Below are 22249 nucleotides of genomic sequence, written 5' to 3' on the forward strand. Positions count from 1 at the left end.
AAGGCTTTGTTTTCATTGACCTTTTCCCTGCTGCTTAGATAACAGTCAATTAAAAGAAAGGAGTTTCCCTGAAACTTTTTCTGCTGTCAAAGAAGAACAAAGAGAAATAAAGGAGGAGATTATTCCATCTCCCTTTGGCATAGAGGGGAAGATGAAGACTGGAAACATAGAAGACAGGTGAGAAATGATCTTAATCAGCCCATCAAGCTACAAAAGCGTGTTTTCCTTGATTGTACATATACTGTATGCATTATATTTGCAACACAAACGCTCTTTCCTTTGAGAGTGGCAGGTATGCGTGGGCAAAGATTGGACAGGTCTAGGAACTGGCAGTTAATCTACTTTTATATAATAGGATGCTGGTTTAGCCAATTTAAATGAACCAGTTTTGCAGCTATGATCTTCAAAGGATAGAAGTCAGTCAAAAGCTGGCAGGGCTAGATAACTTCTTTTATTATGCCATCATTTCTTCTGCAGTGGTCATCAGTTTGTGATGCCAGCATCAGTCTGAGTAGCTCATTCATTCTTGTCCTTGCTCTGACTCTTCAGCTGTGACAAGACCAATTTTTATGTGCCTATATAGTGAACATGTCAGTGAAGTAATCCTTGTTAAAACGATCTGGAGAGAGGAAAAATGCAACTTTTAACTTGGACCAGTTCTCTGATCTGGTTCATCACTGCATTGCAAAAGTATTTGTAGCAGCACACTGAGGGAGTGCTCATGGCTAGGCAAGAATTGGTAGGTTGGCAGTAGTGATGGGAGAAATGCTTGTGAAGCTGTTACCTTTCCTCAGCTGATGCAGATAGAAGCAGCAGCTTGCTGGCACACCAAGCCTTCCATCAAGTATAAAAGAGAAGCAGCAAACTTCTAGGCAAGTACAGACTGAGAGTGATTGTCATGAGTGTGTTTTGGTGCATTAACCATGTGGAAGCTGGGCAGAGAAGGAAGACAGGCACCTGCAGAGCAGAAGGCTGGGAAGAGGTGGCAGGACCATGTGCCTTTTTGGATCAGCAGTGAGCTTCTGAAGTCTGTCTCCCAGTCACCCTGACTTGTGCTTTGGTTTACACTGTGGTCTTAGCATGAGCTGGATGAAACTAAAGCACAGAATGTACTCCAACTTTCATGACATTTTCGCTATGGGACAAGGCTATAGTTGGTTTGAAGTAAACTTCCCTGAAATGTGTGTCATCTAACATTGAGTCCTCAGTAACAACAGTTTTGCTCTACAGATCTAATCCTATTAGGCCATGGTGCATGCTAACAGACAGCCAGACTGACAAATAAGAAGATTTTCTGTGTTACAGTGCTGTTAGGTGGAGGTGGGGTGTAGAAAGAACAGTAATGTGCTGCATAACCAGTACCTCTATTAAATCTAGGATTTTTTAATATTCAGTAGAAATTATTAGTAAGTGACTAAATTAAGGCTCTAAGCACACTTCCAATGAAATAAGATACACGCATGTATGCTGTATTATGCTTCATTTTGAGTCAGCATTCAATTTGTCCCTCCACAACATTATAGACATTATTTTTCTCCTCTATCACTCTTCACTAGCTAATTCAACCCACTTTGTCAGAGGTAGTGAGTTCTTTGTGACTGTAACCAGCTCTAGTCTGTAGAAAATGGCTAAAAGATTTTTCCTTTTGACTATTTTCTATTTTTAAGGAGAGATTGATACCAGCCAAAAAATGTTACTTGCTGAAAGTGTAATTAATGTTTAGACTAGACAGGGTGTTTTCAAGTGAGACTTAGATGTCACACTACAGTGGCCTGTTTATTAACATGCTTCACATTTTAAAAAATGCAGAGAACATTTCCGTTCTAAACTCAACAGCGTATCCATTTTAAAAGAAAACTAATTGGAGAACCTTATAAATAAGTACCTTCTTGCTTGTTGCCTAGGCCAATCACACTACCCATTGATATTAGACAGAAGACTTCTGAAGAATTTGTTGAAGAACAACTTAAAGTAGATAATCATCTCATAGAGAAACAGCAGAAGGAGCAGCAGGTACTCTGCCACTGGTGCTTTTTTTTTTTTTTTTTTTTTTTTTTGACAAGTTCTCATTGACTTGGGTATTGTGTGGGCTCTGTTTTGGCTCACTGCATGGCAGCACATCTTTCCACTGTTCTTTCATGTGATATTGGAAGATTTTTTCCAAAATTAAAAAAACCTGTATTACTCAGTCACTGTCATATTCCCCACTGTTTCCCACTGTTTTCTTCTCTTTCCACATACTTTCTGGGTCATAGTTTGTTCCTGAGTCTCAACACAATTAGTTAAATTAGACCTCAGGGTTGATTCTGTTTATTTCACAATAAATCTGCTTTTTGCCTCATGTGCAGTTTGAGACGACTTCATGTCTGACACCTCTAGGTGTCAGACTCAGCATTTTGTTAGGTTTGTTGGCTTGGAAGATGCACATTTCATCACTCAGGAATTTTCTCTATGTCTCCCTGGCAAAGTAACATCTCAGACTGATGCATTTGTATGTTTCTGTGTCACATTGTAAAAAACACTCAAACTTCATTTAAAAACAAAGAAACACAGAACTTTTCTCATCTTCTATCATATAAGCACTTAGCACCATCTTAACCATCTGACTCTACTAATAAATTAATGGAGCTGTCACATAGTGACTGCTTCTAAAAGTTCTTGTACTTTTCTTGCCGTCTTGGGGCTGTTACTTAGGTACTCATTTATCCATAGCCAGTGTCTTTAAGACTTCTGGTGTCTCAGCTTTTTCAATTATCATAAATATTTTTCTTTCTGTAGAATGATACTCAGACTGTGATTGTCAGGATTTCTGTTTTTTTCAGAGCAAGGTGAAAGTAACACCTCAGAAAGCGTTTCTGAAACGAAAAGAAAGTATGGCAAGACTCAAAAAAAAAAACCAGAACCCTTTAAAAGAAGACAGCAAGCATTCCCGAAGAGCTGGTTTGGACTGTTGGGGTCATTTCTCCCAGCCTGGCCAAGTGGATGCAGGCATAATGAAGCCAGGGGAATGCTCTGAGTTAAATCTGCAGGTCAGTAGTTCCATGCAGATGTGTACACATGAAAAAAAAGCAGACTGTGCTTTAGCTAAGTGGGAGATAAAGACTCAAACTGACTGTGAAGCAAAAGTAGTTGACCAAAGTGCAGAAGAAAAAGAAGTGATTGGGAGAGATGAAGATGTAAAGGAAAATCCTGTTGACTCACCACAGAGAAGGTGGCCTGAAATCCTGCAACCATGTCCTGAAAAAGTAACAGAAATGAACCTACAAGAAGCTGAGGAAAGGGAAACTCATCGTATGAATTCTCCAGGGCAAGGAGGCAGAACTGGTGGAAGACCTGTGGAGGGTACTCCGCAAAAAGACCTTGGTAGGGTGGAGCAGCCTCTGAAGGGTCATCTCATACAGAGAGCAAAAACCCCCTTGGAAGTCCTGCAAAATCATTCTCCACTTCAGGATTTAGAAACAGATCACATCAAGGAGGCAGGGTGGAGTGCAGGCCCTGTGTTCAGACAGGGTCAGAAGTGGGTTCAGGTAGGCCCACAGGAACTTGTTCTGGGGGGCCAGAGCTCAGAAAGCAAAAGACACATCCATACTAGGTTTAAAATGGTCAATGATAAGATAGTAAAAATTACATGTAACTCACCTAAGGCTGTGGAGAAGGGAAGCTCATCCTCAGCTTTGCAGCAGGAGTGGCAAAGGAAAGGTACAGCTACCTCAACATGGCATGTTGCATCTTTGTCCTGTGAGTCAAGCTGCTTATCCTCCAACAGTGATGATGACCCCAAACCTCACCATGCTCAGTATCCCTCCCAGCATGTGCCTCAGGGAGTAGATCATATTGACAGACATCTGGATCTTTCTGATGGTGATTATGCTAGTGATGAGCCCAGTGGAACTGAAAAAATGTCTTCTAAAAAGTACAGCAGATCACCCCCAAGGAAGCAAGATAGTCAAGCAATCTCAAGACAGAAAGGTCTCCCCTGCAGCACAAGCAGTAGTGATTCCAGTACTGGGGTTGTCAGGCTGAAAGGGAGCAAGGTTCATCTCACAAGATTGAAAAGAAGAGAGCAAGAGCTGGAATCAAAGAATGAAGATAAGGTCAGGGATGTTAAAAGCCTACATCTGCCATCCTCAACAGTGGCTGGGGAGATTCCTGCTTTCAAGATTAAAGAAACCCCTGCAGTGGAAGAACCATGGAAAAAACTGTTTACAGACACATTAGGTAAGAACTACTCAAGTTTCGATTTACATTTATTTTCTATAGGGGAAAAAAATTTCTCCTGGATTTATGACTCATTCTGACTGTGCTCTCCAGGTATATGCCCACCTCTGTTGGTATCTGTCAGTCCTAAACTGCAAAAAAAGAGAAGAGGGGAGAGATATATCTGCAAGCCCCTTGTTACGCTTGGCTCTCCATTGTCACTAGCCATTTTTCCTAAGTCTGTTGCTTGAGTTACAATTTCAGGTGCAGACTTTTGACCCCATAAGATGTGTGGGAGATTCAGTGAGTCCCTGGAGTCAGTGCTAGGGTTACCTGTAGCTTAGGTATGTTTCTCCCACTGACCCCTTGACAATGAGATGTTCACATTTTCTATTTACACTCCTCAAAGATAATGTGACTTCAAGAAAGGTGGACAAAATAATTTCTCAAATTTGTATGTTTTTTTCCTAAGACACAGAGAGCCCCACATCAGTGGAAAATGATGATTTCCTAAGAACATCTTCACTCAGTTTGTCCTGAATGTGGTCCCAGTTCTTTGGTCAACCAATCTTTCAAGCCTTTTGGCCCAGTGATATACTTCTAGCAATGAAATGGTATCCTGCTTGAGCAGGATTGACTCCTTTTTATTAAACTGGTTCTTGACTTTTCTTCTCTCTCAGTTTCCACTGAAGGACTTCCCTCACTTTGACTCCTCATCTCAATACCACTGGCTGTGTCTTTGTGTAGGACCAGTCAAAATCAGTTGTCCTGCCTGCAGTAATAACCTGTGCAGAAATATTAACATCTGATGGGCCTCAATTGCTCTGTCACAACTTGCCAAATACACTTAGGCTGCTGTTAAAAAAGGGTTCCTGAGGCCTTTTTGAAAGTTACATTCAAAATTAGGTTGAACTATCACGTGACATTCACATTCCTGAAAAGGAATTCAGCTACTGACTCCTATATATCTCCAAATCCGTTTCACTTATCATGATTTGTAGGGCTTCAATTGCACTACTAAGAACTCTGCTGGGAACAGAATACTTGCATAATTAGGCAAAGATACATTAATTCTTTTTGATAGATTAAGCAATAACGATTACTGCACTTATGCAGTCTGTGGCTTTAAATACATAGAAAAGTTTCATAAATATTCACAGAGTTGTGTGTACTAACATGAATTTCTTTACAGAAGAAACCCAGAACACCCTTACCAGAGGATTAGAGACTGATGTACACTGCCGAGGAACCCCTTCACTGACTAGGGTGAAAGAAGAACAAGAGAAAGCAATGCATTTTCACAGGTAAATCTGTATACACCAGAAATTGGTTTGTGTGCAGTGAGGCAAATATTTCCTTTAGGATCCTTAAAATCAGACTGCTAAATTCTTACTTATTAGCTATCTTCTTTTAGAGGGCATCTATGTTGACTCAGAACTGAAACACTTATTTAGATGTCTATATTAAAAGTAAAGTGCCTAACTGAAGGGGACTAACTCTGAAAACACTGGTGCAGTTTGGATCTTAAAGCTGAGTAATGCTGAATGCTTTTTCTAAGTTGCTGAACATCTTCAGATAATACTGAAATCAGTAAGAACTCAGGACAATTTTTTTTATGGGATCGGGGCCCTGATAGAGTGAAGGATAAAATTCTCATATCACATTCACATCGGTGTAGCTGTATTTCAAAGTTAACAAAAGTGTATACCATATGTCAATGTTAAGAGAATTGTTATTTCAGGAATACCTATCTTCAGACTAGACTGAGGATGCATTTCGTACCATATAAGTGAAGAACCTGAAAATTCAAGAGTGTTGCTTTTGTAATTTGTAATTATTAAATGCTGAAAATTGGTTTGGTTTGGTTTTGGTTTACATCTTCACAGAAGAAAAACAATTCTTCACCACAAAATCTCTGCAAGAAATAAGTTTTGAAACTATGGGGTTTGGAATGGAAGTGCCTTCACAACTATAACTAATTACAGGTTATGCAAATGCCTCTAATAAAAATTGAGCATGCTCACAATCAAATTAAATGTTTTTTTGACGTGAGGAAATTTGTTAGAAATTACTAGGCAGTATCTACTGTAATCACAGGAGAGATTCTTTCCCTCTTTGCATTTCAAGCCTAGTTCTTAGCTAGTGCCAAATTAGTGTAGTTTAGTGATTTGAATTTTTCTTTCAATATACAATGCAAAGTAAAAAATAATTTTTTATGTTCTTGTCCATTCCTCTTGATTTCAAAGACCATGGGATTAGTGCCAAAGGATATTTCTGAATTACATTTATCAGTTTGTATAATTTCCTCCTATAGATGTCTTTCATCAAAATCTTTCAACGTCTTAAAAATAATGGGTTTCATTAAAGGTCCTTCTTGTTTGTGATCTTGAAAACATATCAGAAGATGATCTCTGGCTGACTGTGATAGGTGTTCCAGATGTGAATATTTGTGGGATTAGGCAGTTCGTAAAACTACTAATGAAATTAGGTGCTGCTTTTACTTTTATTGGTGTAAATTTTGGCTGTGGTGTGATGTACTTGTGCAGAATTACTGCAGTGCTGCACTCTGCCAGCATTGCATTCTCTGCCTGCTGACAGTGCTGCCTCACAGTGGACATGGCTTTGATTTTTTTGTAATAGTGCAGGTTTTAAAAAAAGCTTTCCATGGATTTATGTCATTAGCCATAGTAGCCCCTAACATTTCCATACAAATGTTTATCCAGAAATACCTGCCTAGTATAATGTGCACATCTTTTCACTTACTGTCTCTAACTTCTGAGCTAAAACTAACTGTAAACGACAGCTGATTCTCCTTGACTGTGTTGGCCCTGTGCATTTTTAAACCTATATCAGGAACACAAGATGGCCACCACATCAGTAATACTTCACTTGTGCCATGTTGACAACTTGTGCTCGCTGGAAGCAAAGAAAATCCTTTTGAGAGCAGCACAAACATGCCTGGACCTGCTCAGTCTATCCATTCTTTCGTTTCCAAGCACTTTGTTTTCAGACCTTTGCAGGCACAAATAATATAGGCAAGAGGGTAAAAACAGTTGGGAAATAGTGTCTTGTGTATATCTGGTGCCTAACAGAACCTGGACAGTGCTCAAGGCAGTAGCACCCTTGCAGCACTGAGGTAGCTGTTGCCAGCTCTTGGCATCAGTGAGAGGATTCAGTGATGGTTATTTCCTTGTTTATTCACAAGGACAGCTTTTTTGCCATTTTTAATACATAATTTCCTTGTAGTATTGAATCTGCACTCTCTCTGGACTAACAGCAGTAGCCAACATGTTGTTGTTTGTTGTTTTTTTTTTTTTTTCCCACATGCATTTCACTAAAAGACTTTTTATTGGAAAAAAATCTTTTGCTTCAGCTATGTTTTTGCCTCACAGCCAGACTGCTGCAATGTGCCTCATGCAGAGCTGTGCCTGAGATGCATTCAAGAATTTGAGTTAGCACTAAGTGGTTAGCCTTTTTTTATGTCTTTTATATCTGTGTTGTGCATCTAGCTCCTATTTGTAATTTATAGCTGGGGTATGAATGATTGTCAGCCCTAAAGAAGTATTCTGTGTGCCCTTGGTTCTTACATTTCCTCAGGCCAGGGTCTGTTTTCTAGCCTTGAGGCAAAGTGGCACAGCAGAATACCTCCATGTGACTAACCTGCCTTACCCTGCAGACCAGAGTGGCCACAACCAAGCTGTCTGCTGGACCTGATCCCTGGGCTGCAGTAACCTCCAAACCTTGCCCAGCATGGCCTAGTGCAGTGCTGGATGGCCCATGCCAAGACCAGAGGTCATGCTAGAGATGTGGCGCTCTGGACAATTGCACACTTGGGTTCATGCTTCAGCTCTGATTAGTTTATTTGTACAAATGTGTAACTTTTGTGCAATTCTGAAGATGTTGATATCAGCTGAGATGCTGGAAGGAATTGCTATCTGGATTTTATTTTACAGGGTGCAAGAAACTTAAGACAGTACTGCTCAGTCCTCAGTGGAAGATGTTATATATAGCTCTTGCATCTTGCTTTTGTTCTAGTACATTGTATTTCAGGGCAACTAATCCAGATATGGAGCAGTGGTAGGCTGGACATAATCACGCAGGGGCTATATCTGCTAATTTAACTGTATTAATGTGAGGAGAGTTAATACTTCTATTGATTATTGCTGAGACTTTTTTTTAGCATGCCTTTAACAAGAATATTAGACAGGCTTATTTAGGGTAGAAAACAACGAAAAACCAAAAATTAGGTAATGGATTGTAAAGAGCAGCAGGATATGGAGTAACATTTACAACAGGAGTTTGTTTATTTCTTAGTATCTCTGAGAACTTTCAGATTTTGCTGCTGAAGTGCTGACAGAAAACATGAGGTCATGGTTGCCTCCTGTAACTTGTGTTGCTTTTCAAGTAATAGTGGTGGCCAGATGGTGGCTGTAGGCCATGAAGTGATCTGAAGCAGGAAACTAATAAATAATTTAATATCATCTTAAAAATGAACTAAGCAGCTAGATCATAGTCATGCAAATATACTCTGTCTGAGGATATATGTAAAGATTTATACTCTTCCACTCTTGCTGAGTTTTTAAGTGCACTTCCAGACAACTCATGGCTTGAGACACTGAGTTCAAAGGCAAAATCTCTTCTGGGTGCTGAGGTCCCACATCTAACATATTTACCTATGGAAAGTAAAGTACTTTATCCCCTTTCATTCAGGTCCATGGCTGTTCTGATTTGTAGTAATGACTGGGCTGCTGGCAATACACCTCAGACCACAGTCTTGCATGATGAAGTGCTTCATAGGTGTAATGCCAGGGAACAAGCTGTGCCTTCTGCAGGTTTGCCCTAATTTAGCTATCTGTATGAACAGAAAATGCATTCGAAAGCCTGTAAGTTCATGGTCTTTACGTTGTCAGAAAATTTTAATGAGAATTGTTTCCGTCTGCTCAATAGAATAAATTTTGAAGCTGAATGCATGCATGAGTGTTCCCAGTGATGAAGGACCTCAACTTTGACAAGGGCTGATAACTTGCCACTCCCAGCAGTATCAGCATATATGGCACATGCCCAAGTCCTCCATAAATCACGCCCTAAGAAGGTACATCTAAAGATAGTCCTTTGTTAGTCTTTATGACAACTTCATATTTTTTGTTTACCTTATGAACAGAACACGAATGGACCAGCTCAAGACTGCCCGAAGCCAGGAGCTAACTCACCCTTTGGAATACAACAGACACCAAATTCACCCACTGCAGAAAGAAAAAATTGCCCATAGCAGGTTCAGAGGAACAGCTGGAGTCATTGCAGAAAAAGTGAAATCAGAAGAAATACAAGTAAGCTGCCTTCTGTAGAATAAATACGCAGTTCTCATCAATTACTAGCCTATGGAAAGATCTTATGATAGTAAAGCGTCTTATGATAGTACCTGAATCCTTTCATTTGCTACAGATGGCCAATTATTCAAGCTACTTCTTGACGACAGTTGTGTGTACAGTGATGGTGTTTTATGTTATTAGAAGATTGTTTTGGCTTGTATTTTAAATGTACATTCTGCTTTCTTTATATAAGAAAAAAAAATGGCTTCTGCCTTCTATTTCTTAAGGAAGGTTGGGAGGTTTCTGTGTTCCTTATTCTTCCTTGTACTGATTTGCCCAGATCTGAGGTGGCTCTTGAAAAATTTCCAACTCTTGACACAGTGGGTTTTATGTCTTTTTTATATAAAAAGCCATTGTGACACAGAAATATTGGCTATCACTCTCTATTCACATCCCTGAGCTGGGAGTTTGCTGATTTTTCTCTTTAAACTATCCTGACCTTTGGCTTTGAGGTATTTTGAGGGTATCTAGCTGTGTACCTACAACCTAATCTCCCTAATAACATCCCTGAGTCATTGTGTTTTTTTCTAAATTCCTTTAGGGGATTCTATCTGTTTGAATCCTCTATTTCAGCCTCCTTAGTGAGAAGGTAATCTCTGAATATCTGTGGCTATTGTCCCTATTAAAAATGGCTAGACATAATATGACATTAAGTAATTTTCTAGAATCACTGATAAAGAGAAAAATAAGTTATGTGAGCCAGTGATAAAGGAGATGGGGACTATTAAAAGCTCTGTTTTTGTAGGATAAAAGAGTAGGCAATGGTAATGCTCAGAAATGTCTGGAACAATGTTCTGCTGCAAAAGGATGTCTAAACCAAACTGATAGATTTGACAGCAAACTGACAATTTCAATTATTTTCTTGATCAGAACAAATAAAAGTGGCAATAATGTGTTCAAACTTTCTATATTTTCTTTATTTATCATTTGTGTATGATATGATATGTATTTTTGAAATACATATTTTCGTACCATACACACAGTGAATGTTCTCTCTGCTCATGTTCCGTTTTTCTCTAGAGGTAATATTTACAACAGGAAATTATTAACTGTTTCAGTGAGGATATTTTAGTACTTTGGTTAAAGAGATATTTTTAATGTCCTCTCTGCACAATATTTTGAAACATCATCTTTCTTTACACCTGGGATTTCAAAAAAGTTGTTAGAATTTCTGCCAGGGAGTAATAGTGTTTCCTGACTAGGTTTAGTCCTAGAGATGAAGTTTGATGAAATTGTTTTAATCTTTTGTTCCCACCTGATAACATAATTAGTGCAGGTTCAAAAATTTAATTTTCCATGAAACAGTTCCAAAACACGTTCTGAGTCACATATCTGTGTGATTGCCAAGTTCAGAAGTCTGCTTCTTCATGAAAATGGCTGATGGATGTGTCAAATTCTGAGCAAAGAAAGGACGGTGATTAGGACACAAGTGGAAAGATACACAAGTAAAGGAAAAGTAGGAAAAGAGTGAATGTGATAATTGGTTGACTACAGAGCAAACTGCACATATCTAGCTTAATGCCATGAATATTCCATTTTCAGTATCCAGCATGAGTGTTCTGAAGGAAGACAACTCAGTGTGGACTTCAGCACGGGTGAGGGAGGGAGAAACAACAGAGATGCATGTATATGGAAAAGGCCTCTCCAAAATGCACCAAATTTCATTAATTTTCCTGAACTCAGTTGAAAATTGTCTTTGCAATCCCCTGCTGTTTGTAAGGACCATTTAACTATTCATGTGCCCTTGTCACTACATGAAGATCTGATGAACTGACATTTTTGCCATTAAAATATATCTTGTGTTTTTGCCTTTTTTTGAAAATATCCACATTTAATGGTGTTTGTTTGCATGATTAGTTTGCATTTTCTGATTTTCCTTCACACAGCAAGGACTCTGTTCACTTTGTAACAACTGGTTGTTTTAATATAGGAGTTTGCAGGGTAATGTTTTTTTTGTTAGTTTGGGGTTGATTTTTGTTTTTCAGGTTTTTTAAGAAATAATTTCAAATGTGTTCTTTTTATATTGTAGACCTTTATATTGAAGACCTTTATACTGTAGACCTTGAAGCAGAACAAAAGAGCTCATGTTTCCTTCTGGATGTATAAGGTGGGCACACTGAGTCCAGAGCAGGCAATGACAGAGCACACTTTTTTTATACTGGTAGATACTAAAACATCAGATTGCTGGACTGCAGGAGGAGTTCAAGAGAAATGAGTCCTGCTGGCATGCTGCCTACAGCAAGCTGAGAGACCAAGTTGAGATGCTGACCAGGCAGAACATGGAGCTTCAAGTTGAGCTCAGAGTTTCAGAACATCAGAGACGAAAAGCAGAAAAACCCCCAGAAGCTGTGAATTTCATGGACAGAAAATCAGAGACCCCGGTACTGGAAGATATTTTCTGTTTAATATTGCCTGAAAAATTCAGGAGTTTTTCTTTTGAGCTGTCCTGTGTGAATACTGTTCCTCCATTCCTGCCATGCTTAGCCTGAAGGGGGGAAAATCAGCTCTGTAGTAAGCCATATTAAAATATACTCTTTTTGTGGTCCTCTTCCACTTAGCCTTACAGATCCAAGAGGTGGGCACCTCTACAAGGTGATATAGCCAACCTATCTTAGACACTTATATCAGGGCAGATGACTCCATCTACTAACTAGGGAGGGAGTCTAGATAACTAATTTACATTCAATGCCTAAATTAGTCAACTAAAATATCCTGAAATGAATTCTACTCTTTAGGTATATAATGCAGGTGCAGGCTGGTTTCTGGCAGTAGATATAGTGGGACCTTTTATTAAATCTAGTTTCAGTTATTATTTTGTGCTGTAAACTTTCTGGGAAGAAAACACAAGTTGGACTCCTGAATGGAAGTTACACTGCGGTGGAGCAGGAAGGACAATCAGGGTGGGAAATATAGCTGGCTAGCTTAAATGTCTCTGATGATCTCCTGAAATCAAAACGGTTTAATCATAGGTTTACAGATTCTCTTGCCATTTCTAATTCAGTATCTCATTTGTTTAATATACTTGTAGGGCTACTCGTTACCTTGGCTTAGTAACTTCATCTAAGGGAGTTAAATGAAGGGAGAAGAATGCCGTGATCCACTTCTTACAGAGGAGACAGCAAGTCTTGGTGAAATTTAACGGTTGAGACTAGAATTCAAAGGACAGAATTCTGGTTTGAGTGGGTCATTTAATCTCCCTGTGTACTCAAGGGAGAAAAATATGTGACTTTAAAGAGGGATCAATTTCATTCTATGTGCATCAAGACAACTAGAAAAAATAATTATCTTCTAGATGGTGCAGTCTGGTGAGATGAATCCTACTCTTCCACAGAGTGGCTGAACCTAGGAGAAAATAAAATTGAGCCATTTATTCCTAGATATTTATCTAATTTGTAAATCTAATTTTTAGTAATGTATCTTTAAGAGACATTAGAACCACCAATTAACCTCTCCTTTGCTTTATGGAGTGAATAAGTTTTGGTCTCTCTTTTTATTTGATTTTAATGTACTTGTCAATGACATTTTTCAGCTAACACTATTAAGTTCCATTGAGAACGTCAAGTTACATTTCACTTTATTTTTAATTTTCCCAGACCTACTTGTTCCATCTTATAGATTGTGAAGATCAGAAAAAAAGATTAGTCACATGTACAGAATGGAAAATATTAAAATTTCAGTGAAATCAAGGATAAGAAAAAGCTAATTGGCTTCTGCTGTAGGCTAGATTTCTGTATTTTTTCTACTGCTTTGGAACATTTGGTGATGTAGAACTACTGCTCACGCCACTGAAGATTTTGTTGTGCGAGAGTAATATTAGGATGTAGTGTATAAAGATGCTAGCATGCCACATACAAAGATTGTTGTGTCCGATACTAGGGATTTCCAGTCCCTAGCAGAACAATACGCAGAATTTCATTCATTGTGTTTAAACATAATAATCTTTATTACAACAGAAAACCAGATGGCTTTGAGGGTTATTTGATTCTACTATCTGTGAATTGAACTTAAAATTATATTTATAACAAATTTTCCATTAGGTTGCAGAAGCTATTCTGCGAGAGACAGCATCTTCATCCAAACAAGAAGAAAGATCATGGAGAAATAATCACAAGACCCACAGCATCTCTCATGTGGGACCAAAGACATCTTTGCAAAACCACTTCTTTAGAGATGTGAATAGCAAAGTATGCATTCCTACCGTCAGTATTTGCTTTTCCACAATTTCAAATATTTATTTAAGATAATGGTTTTTGGAATGAAAATGTGTGCAGATGAAAGTGTCTGTATAAACATGGTCATGTTTTCTTGCAGTGGGCTTGTGCTGTGTGATCATTCAACATAACTTTATAGTTTTTCTTCTGTTTTTGAAGTAGCAGGAGACAAAACTTTTTTCTGTTTCTAGACCTAAATGAATTGCCTGTTGTTTGCAGGTATGCTCTGAATTCATTGTACCTGTTACTTCACAGATTGGTTTTACAGGGAACTGCCATACCTTGCCTCAGTAAACCATAAATCCAGTATTTTGTCATTTGAGGCTTTACTTGCACTAGTGGTCTTCTGCCTGATACAGTCAGTGGGAAAATCACCTGTCTTTTTACAAGTTGTGACATGTTTACGCAGCATGTCAAGTGATATGCTTGTTTCTGACTAGCATCTCTATAACTGCTCCTCCACAGCCAGTTTACCACATTTCTTATACATCTCACTGTTTAAAATATATAGATATCTAAGTATCTCATTGTACTTTTCTTTCTCTTGCCTTTGTACTTGCTTCTTATTCTGAATGTCTTTATTATTAAAAGTCCCCTTTCTTCCTTTTCCTTACACTTAGCTGAAATCTGTGCTCTGTTCAAGCGAACAGTCTTTCTGAAATTCTTCCCACCTACTGGAAACTAATCTCCTAATCTATTGGCCAAAGCAAAACTTAGCTCAGATTTGCCAATGCACCTCTCTCTCTGCCTCTTTATGGACTGAAATCAAATGTAAAACATGTCAGGTGAGAAAGGAGGCAACTATTCCACTCTAGTGATCATGACAGTGTGTGTCCTGAAAGTCACTAGACAGTGGCTTTAGTGAATCCTGCATGGTGCCAGATATGAAAAGAGATAATGATAAGAACAACTCCAAACTGAATATGCTTAAAAGAGCAGAATCCGTCATGTGTGAAATACAGCTTCAAAGAGGATGCAGATATTATGTGCCTACCTTTGAGACTGGCTATATTTCTAAGCAATATCTGTTGTTTATAAATCAGAAGGTGGAAGGTTTAGCTGCAGGAAATTGTTTTATTTGTTCTAAACTGATGTCAGATCTCCCCAGTCCCTTCTACAGCTGGGATCTCTCCATGCCTCTGTGCTGTGGTGGACAGAATTACTAGTCAGGCAAGGAATGTGTAATACACTATCTGCAGTTAAAGTGTCCAGTAAAGTCAAAAGGCTATCTTTGGTAGCTTACCCTGGAAAGGTATGAAAGAGTTTGCTTCAGCCGAACATCTCAAGCACTCTTGCGAAATGAGTTAAAATCAGAAACATTTATTCTGCATAGACACTTCCTAAGACTCATTGAGTTCATTTGTCTCATGTGGCACACAGCCATGTGCAAAAAATATTGTGGCTTCAGCAACAGTTCTGAGAAGGGGGAAGTTGAGGACAGCAGACTTTTGGGCTCTCTGTTATCTGAGCTTTCACCATCCAGCCAGCATTGGATCCAATCCAACTGGAATCCAGTACAAGCATGAGCTAGACAAATGGGCATAGTGCCCAGATGTCCTGAGTGAACTCTGAAATGTTTGACAGACCCACATATTCTTTATGTGATCTGATGGCAGAAGGTGGCCTTGGAGTGAATAGAGTGGCTGCTGATTATTTGAATCTAGAATTGAAGGCTCAGGTAAAGGGAACATTAAACAGAAGCCCCAAATCTGTGTCATAGCAATAGATCTGACCATGATGACTCACTTGTGTTTCCTTTATATTTGAGCTCTTTTGTTCACAGGTAGATGCTTCCCCTCAAAGATTCTGTGAATCTGGAGAATTCTAAATTTTTGATATAGATAAAACAAACTCCCATGCTGTTTCTGTCCAGAACTGAGAAACTGTGCATGGTAACACATCAAAGTGAATGGGATAACCTTGAGCAACAGAAACAGAGATGCGTGTCACAGGGACATGAGCATACCTGCATAAGGTATTTAAGTTAAATCTAGCCAAGACTGGTAAGGTTCATCAGCTGTAGTCAAGAAGGCAAAACAACACTTAACATCTGACTTATTTTTGTCAAAATTGATAGAATTTGAAAAAGGGGAAACATAACCCCCATTTTTAAAAATGGAAAAAAAGAAGACCTTGGAAACTACAGGCCAGTCAGTCTCACCTCTGTGCCTGGCAAGATCATGGAGTGGATCCTCCTGGTAAGTATGCTAGGGCACATGGAAAATAAGGAGGTCACTGGTGACAGCCATCATGGCTCTACTAAGGGCAAATCATGCCTGCTGAATTTGGTGGCCTTCCACGACAGGGTTACAGTACTGGTGGATAAGGGAAAAGCAACTGATGTCATCTACCTGGACTTCTGCAAAGCTTTTGACAGTGTCCCACATGACAGCCTTAGCTCTAATTTGGAGAGACATGGATTTGATGGACGGACAACCTTCCTACCAAGGAATTGGCTGAATGGACATACTCAAAGAGTTCCAATCAACGGCTTGATGTCCAGGTGGAGAGCAGAGACAAGTGATGTTCCTCAGGGGTTGGGGCCAGTGCTGTTTAACATCTTTGTTTGTGACATGGACAGTAGGACTGAGTGCACCCTCAGCAAGTTTGCTGACGAGACCAAGCCATGTGGTACAGCTGCTGCACTGGAGGGAAGGGATGTGCCATCCAGAGGAACCTTGTCAGGTTTCAGAGGTGGGCCCATGTGAACCTCATGAAGTTCAACAAGGCCAAGTGCAAGGTCCTGCATGTGGATCAGGACAATCCCAGGAACAAATACAGGCTGGGTGAAGAGTGGATTGAGAGCAGCCCTGAGGAGAAGGACCTGGCGAGCAGTAGAGGACGGAAAACTGACTATGAGCCAGCAATGTGTGCTCGCAGCCCAGAAAGCCAACTGTATCCTGGGGTGCATCAAGAGACGTGTGGCCAGCATGTTGAGGGAGGGGATTCTCCCCCTCTACTCCACTCTCATAAGACCTCACCTGGAGTCCTGTGACCAGCTCTGGTGTCCCCAACATAAGAAGGACATGGACGGACCTGCTTGAACTGGTCCAGAGAAGGGCCATGAAGATGATTGGGGGACTGGAGCACCTCCCTTATGAGGACAGGCTGAGAGAGTTGGGGTTGTTTGGCCTGGAGAAGAGAAGGGTCTGGGGAGACCTTATAGCGGCCTCCCAGTACCTAAAGGGGGCTACAGGAAAGATGGGGAGGGACTCTGTCAGTGAATGTAGTGATAGGATGCAAGGTAACATTTTTAAAGTGAAAGAAGGTACATTTATGTTGGATATAAGGAAGAAATTCTTTACAGTGAGATTGATGAGACACTGGAACAGGTTGCCCAGAGAGGCTGTGGCTGCCCCCTCCTGGCAGTGTTCAGGCCAGGCTGGACGGGGCTTTGAGCAACCTGGTCTAGTGGAAGGTGTCCCTGCCCAAGGCAGTGGTGGTGGAACTAGATGATCTTTAAGGTCCCTTCCAACCCAAATCAGTCTATGATTCTATATGTACAAAAACAATTGGGGAGCAAGTCTCAATAATGTACAAGTTAAAGACACACAATTTTGGAAGACATGATTTTATGAAAAAATACCCCATATCTGAGAGATGTTCTACACCTCTGAAAAAGACATATTCTGGTTGCCTATAATTATTTTAATGATGTTTTCTGTTTGTATTGTAGCAAGACCTAGTTGGTGAGGAACTGGTTACTTCAAGCTGTGCTTTAGTGAGACCGGATAAATGTCCATTTTAACTGCATATCATTAATGATTATTTTCAGAATATGGCTTGAAAGATGTACAAATTTGCCAAAAGTGTTAATACTTATTAATATTAATATTTATTAATATGAATTACCTCCAAACAAGCTGATTTCTGAATGCATCACATTATACATTTAGCAGGAATGAGTTGCCAGTTTCCTGCCAGACATGCAACTATGGATAGATCTTTGCAATTTTTATGAGAAAAGATAGATTAACTTGCATGGGGGGAGTTCTACTGAAAGGTATACTGATAACATTCAACCAAGGTCAAATGTGCTTACTTCCAGTCTTATTAAATGGATCTTACTGTCTAATCTTGTAAGGGATTTTGATGACCTTAAACGTTTATCTCCTTGTCTATGAATGTTCTTCCTGACCATTTACTAACTCTGAAGCAGGGAAAGTATGAGTTCTGGGAATACGTAGACAGTCTTTTGTTGCTTTTTTTTCAGCTTTTTGATCTGTTAGTGGGAATTATAACCTGTGATATCTGAAGGTTATAAGAGATCCTTATTTATGGGAACTGACAAATGAGAGATTTCCAGGACAATTCGATTTGTATTAGAATGATGAAGAACTGTAGGTATTAACATGTGGGAGGAAAAAGCTCGGAAAATTTAAAGGATTGTTGTTGAGCATGAGGTTCAAAGAGAACATCATAGTTTTAAAGTTTCTCTGGTCTAGGTGGGCCCTGAGTAACAACACCTCTTCCTGCTCTCCACTGCCTGCCTGACAGCATAGATCTGTAGGACTAGAGGAACCTTGAGAGGTCACTTGGTCACCCCTTTTGCCAAGAGCAGTATCAGTGTCACTGATGGTTATTTAACCTGTGCTTCTCTAGCTCCCATGACAAATATCCAAAATGAGCCAGCAACTTCTGTTGCCTACCTAACTTCATAACTAAAATCTGTATCTCTTTTGTTGTTACCAGCTCATCAGCTGATTAATTTTTATTCTATTTTCAGTGGAGATGGGAAACAATTGAACTACCTTGTGCATGCTGGGAGGCTGTTTCTTCCTCCATCCCTGCAACCCCTCTGTATCAAAGGGTCTGCATTTATTGGTGATCCATGTGTTTCCAGTGAAGAAAAGTAAAAAGATTTACTGAGATAATTTGATGACTTTGTTTATGAAAGTGATGGAATCAAGAGAATCTTTATCAAGAACCTCATCATGTGTGATTAATCCAAATACTTAGTACTTAAGTCTCTTAAAACATGCAGAGCTAAATTGCAGTGGTTGCCTGGGTTACAGTGATTGTTATGATTTATGAAACAATCTCTTAGAATGACATCTCTTAGAATGAATATATGATTTATGAAACAATCTCTTAGAATGACATCTGTCTGTATGAAAACAGAGACCACACATAATTCACTAAGCCTGTCTTGATTCCTCTGACCTTATTGCTTTAAAAATAGGTATGCTAGTGTAGAATATAAAAATGTGTAATCTATGTGATGCACAAAAAATGAAATCAGCAGCTTTTACAATGGCATATGTAGCAAGCTGGAGTACTCTTCCTAACACTGCTCTGCATGGAGGCTCCCTCAACTGAATAGCTTGTTCTTTAGATAGATCATGGACAAAACTCATTCTGTTCATGGAAACACCTCTTCTTTCTTCTTCTTGCTCCTTCACTTTTGCAGTTCTACTTCATGAGCTCATTAGTTCTTTAAGTAAAAAAGAATGAGCACATGCCTCTTCTCATAATTTTTTTAAAGCCTATACAGGTCTCTGTCCCTTGGCTATGCCATCACCCACTGCACTGCAACGGTATATATTGAATTCTGAACATCTTTTTCAAAGGTGGCTTTTAGATAGCTCATGAGGCCTCCTTTCCTAAAATAGTCTTTCTAGGCAGCTCTGTGTTTAAAATCTTGACATAAAATATTTTTTTATTTACAAGTGTTACGTAGGTAGCTCTTTAAAAGCTTGAATTGCAATGTGCTTTCTATAATACACCACAGCCAAAAAGAAAATGCTGCCACATGTTAGTGTTTGACTGAAGCTGATGAATATTTAGGCTGCTATGGCCCTCTTGGCACTTTCTGGTGATGGTGAGCTAGCTGGCTCAGAACTAAGCAGGCAGAAAAAAGCACTTCATTTTTGCCTGATTCTACTCGCTGAGCCAGGTCAATCCCCCTCTGTGGTTACTGTTGTCATGTAAAGGAGGGGCTGGAAACACGTGGCTGGGGACCGAGGAAGAGGAGTGGGACTCCAGCAGTCTGGGCTGAGATTGGCTTGAGCTGCTGAGAAACTGCACCAATGACTTTTCAAGTTCTCTTAAATCACTTGGTAGTTTCAGTCTGGAGATCTTTAGCAATAAAATGGTGGCTTAGGAGCTCTTTCCTTCTATCAGTCTGTAATTTCTGAGATAATAAATCCTCATCAAAAATAGTTTTAAAGATCTTTAGTACCATACCACTTGTCTCAAGCTGAAGTCCCAGGCATATTTCGACAGTTTGCCTACTCACTTGTATTTGAAATCATGATTATATTTGGAGAACTCGGACATATTCACATAATCTGCCTGCAGAAAACATCTCCAAATTTAAAATACAAATCATATTCCTTTAACAATGGATTCTATTAATTTCTGTATCTTTTAGCACCCTTGTCTGAAAGAGCTAAACAGTTGCCTATCTCCTGCTCAGAACCATTTTATGCTTGGAGGAAAAGATTTAGCCTTTTAAAATTCCACAGCTTTCTGGTGTTGCAATAGGATTTCTTTCTTGGCTCCTTCCTTATAAGAACATTCATTAAGCTGTAATGTTATTTATTAATATAAATAGGAGATCACCATCTGCAACAACAGATTCCCTAGATTTCATTGATCACATGGAGAAAAGTTTAGCTGTCAAAAAATGGCCATGGTGACTGTTGTCAGAGAAGGAAATGTGCAGTCTTCTTGTGTTTGTGCTTTGCTTGATCCATAGCTCACAGACTTCAGCAAATGAAGCTGATGGCAAGTATATTCTTTCCATGGACTTCTTACACTCACCTTCCCAAGCAGCCCACTCTCCAGTGTGTGAGACATTTCAAAACCAGAGTACCTGGTACCATTTCCATGGGTTTTTTAAATGCCTCTTTGCTTCTGATCATCATGTGCTCACTTCCAGTCATTCACGAGCTCAATGCATTAGAGATCCTTCTGCTATCTGTTCCGACAGACACAGACATCATTCCTTGCCATTTCTGGGACAACTTCATCAGTGTGGGAAGTGAGACTATGCCTTTGTCTCATACTGCCAGGAGTTTCTACATTAGGTTCAATACCTTCAAAGTTTTAACTAGGCAAGAGTGCAGCCTTAGTTTTCCTGTCATACCAACATAATGTTTTCCATGTAGCTGCCAACCCCTGGTAGTCATTGTGTAAATCCCATATATCTCATGGTGGTCATGCAGGAGTATTTTATGTTTCTCTGTGCTCTGATCTAAGGTTTCCAAGAAAATCTGGGGAAGTGCTTTTGCGTAACTGTAATCTTTCCAGTCTAAATATCTGCTATAGTTTGTCTGAAACTGTTCCTGTTCACATGTCATTTCCCTTCCATGGCTCATATCTCTATTAGGGACCTACAAGGCTTGTGTCAGCCTCAACTGATGGAGAGGTATGAAGGCAAAGTATAAAAAGGGTGGAGGTCTGGCAAATAAATATAAACTATCATGCAATATGTTTTACTGGGTCAGCTCAGCTGTGGTATCCCAGAGAGAGATATCTTTCCTGCTGTTGGCAGGGAGGTTGGGACTAAGGGATGAGAACCTAATAGCAGCTGCTGGCCTCGCACTATGTGCTTTGGAATGCCCTTGACTTGCATCATTGTCCAAGTAGAGAGAAACGTGGGAAGCAAAATAAGACTCCAAATAGAGAATTATGTATAAAATATGTGTGTGTGTGTCTGTGTCTGTATGTATGCCCACATACACAAATAAACATTTTCCTATAAGTTTTAAACACTTAATGATGCACCTGTTGTAGAAGAATTTTTAATGGGATTTGAAGTTGTTTATATCAACTTAATACAAATGTATTCAAACTTTTTAGGCAATAAAAAGCTCTGTGCAAAGGGTTGATCCCTTGAGATTGGTGACAAAGGAACATCAAGAAAAGAAAATCTCTAACTGCTCCCTTGGCAGAAGCACAACACCAACTGGCAGGAGAACACCCCACCAGGGAAGACTGACACCTTTTGAACCAGAAGAAGTAAGTCAGTGGCAAGGTCTATTTAGATGGCCTTTATTTTCTTTTTACAGTATTGTTCAGAAGGATCAGGATTCTGATCCCCACATGCCGCTTAAGTATTCTTTCCATAGTACTGCAGGACTTTTTAGCCAGAAAGTATCTTAGACGCTGTTCATACATTGAGCTATTCAGGCACTTGCAGGTTAGAGCACAGATAAATGCTTTGAAACCTGCCCCCTTGCCCTCAGAAGAAGTTCAGAGGTGATCACCTGCACCAAGCATCAGGGCATCGCACAGGCCAATGGCTCCCTGGGGACAGGGGCTGGGAGCATCAGGAGCTCCCCAAGGAGTCCGACAGGGCAGGGCCTGTCCCACAATCCCTGGGAGAAGGGCAGGTTAGGGATAGAAATCAGGATCAGGCCAGAATCCCAATTATCAAAGCCCATAGTGATAAGACAGGTCTGGGGTCACGACAGGAAGTCAGCCCATTGATCGGGGTTGGGATGTGGATCAATGAGGTGCGTGGCC

General features: G+C 39.7%; 1 protein-coding gene across 1 annotated transcript in view; it reads left to right on the plus strand.

Annotated features, from left to right (window-relative positions):
* Nucleotides 1-22249, plus strand: part of LOC141957581 (uncharacterized) — a 38584-nt gene that overhangs the window by 9276 nt on the left and 7059 nt on the right. Inside the window, exons 5-12 of the mRNA XM_074899330.1 lie at nt 39-177; nt 1905-2013; nt 2823-4218; nt 5378-5501; nt 9359-9524; nt 11732-11947; nt 13604-13750; nt 21584-21742. Coding sequence (XP_074755431.1) covers nt 39-177; nt 1905-2013; nt 2823-4218; nt 5378-5501; nt 9359-9524; nt 11732-11947; nt 13604-13750; nt 21584-21742 — 2456 coding nt within the window. The remainder of the gene's footprint in view (nt 1-38; nt 178-1904; nt 2014-2822; nt 4219-5377; nt 5502-9358; nt 9525-11731; nt 11948-13603; nt 13751-21583; nt 21743-22249) is intronic.

Source organism: Athene noctua, chromosome 1 (assembly GCF_965140245.1).
Source record: "Athene noctua chromosome 1, bAthNoc1.hap1.1, whole genome shotgun sequence".
Classification (NCBI taxonomy): Eukaryota; Metazoa; Chordata; class Aves; order Strigiformes; family Strigidae; genus Athene; species Athene noctua.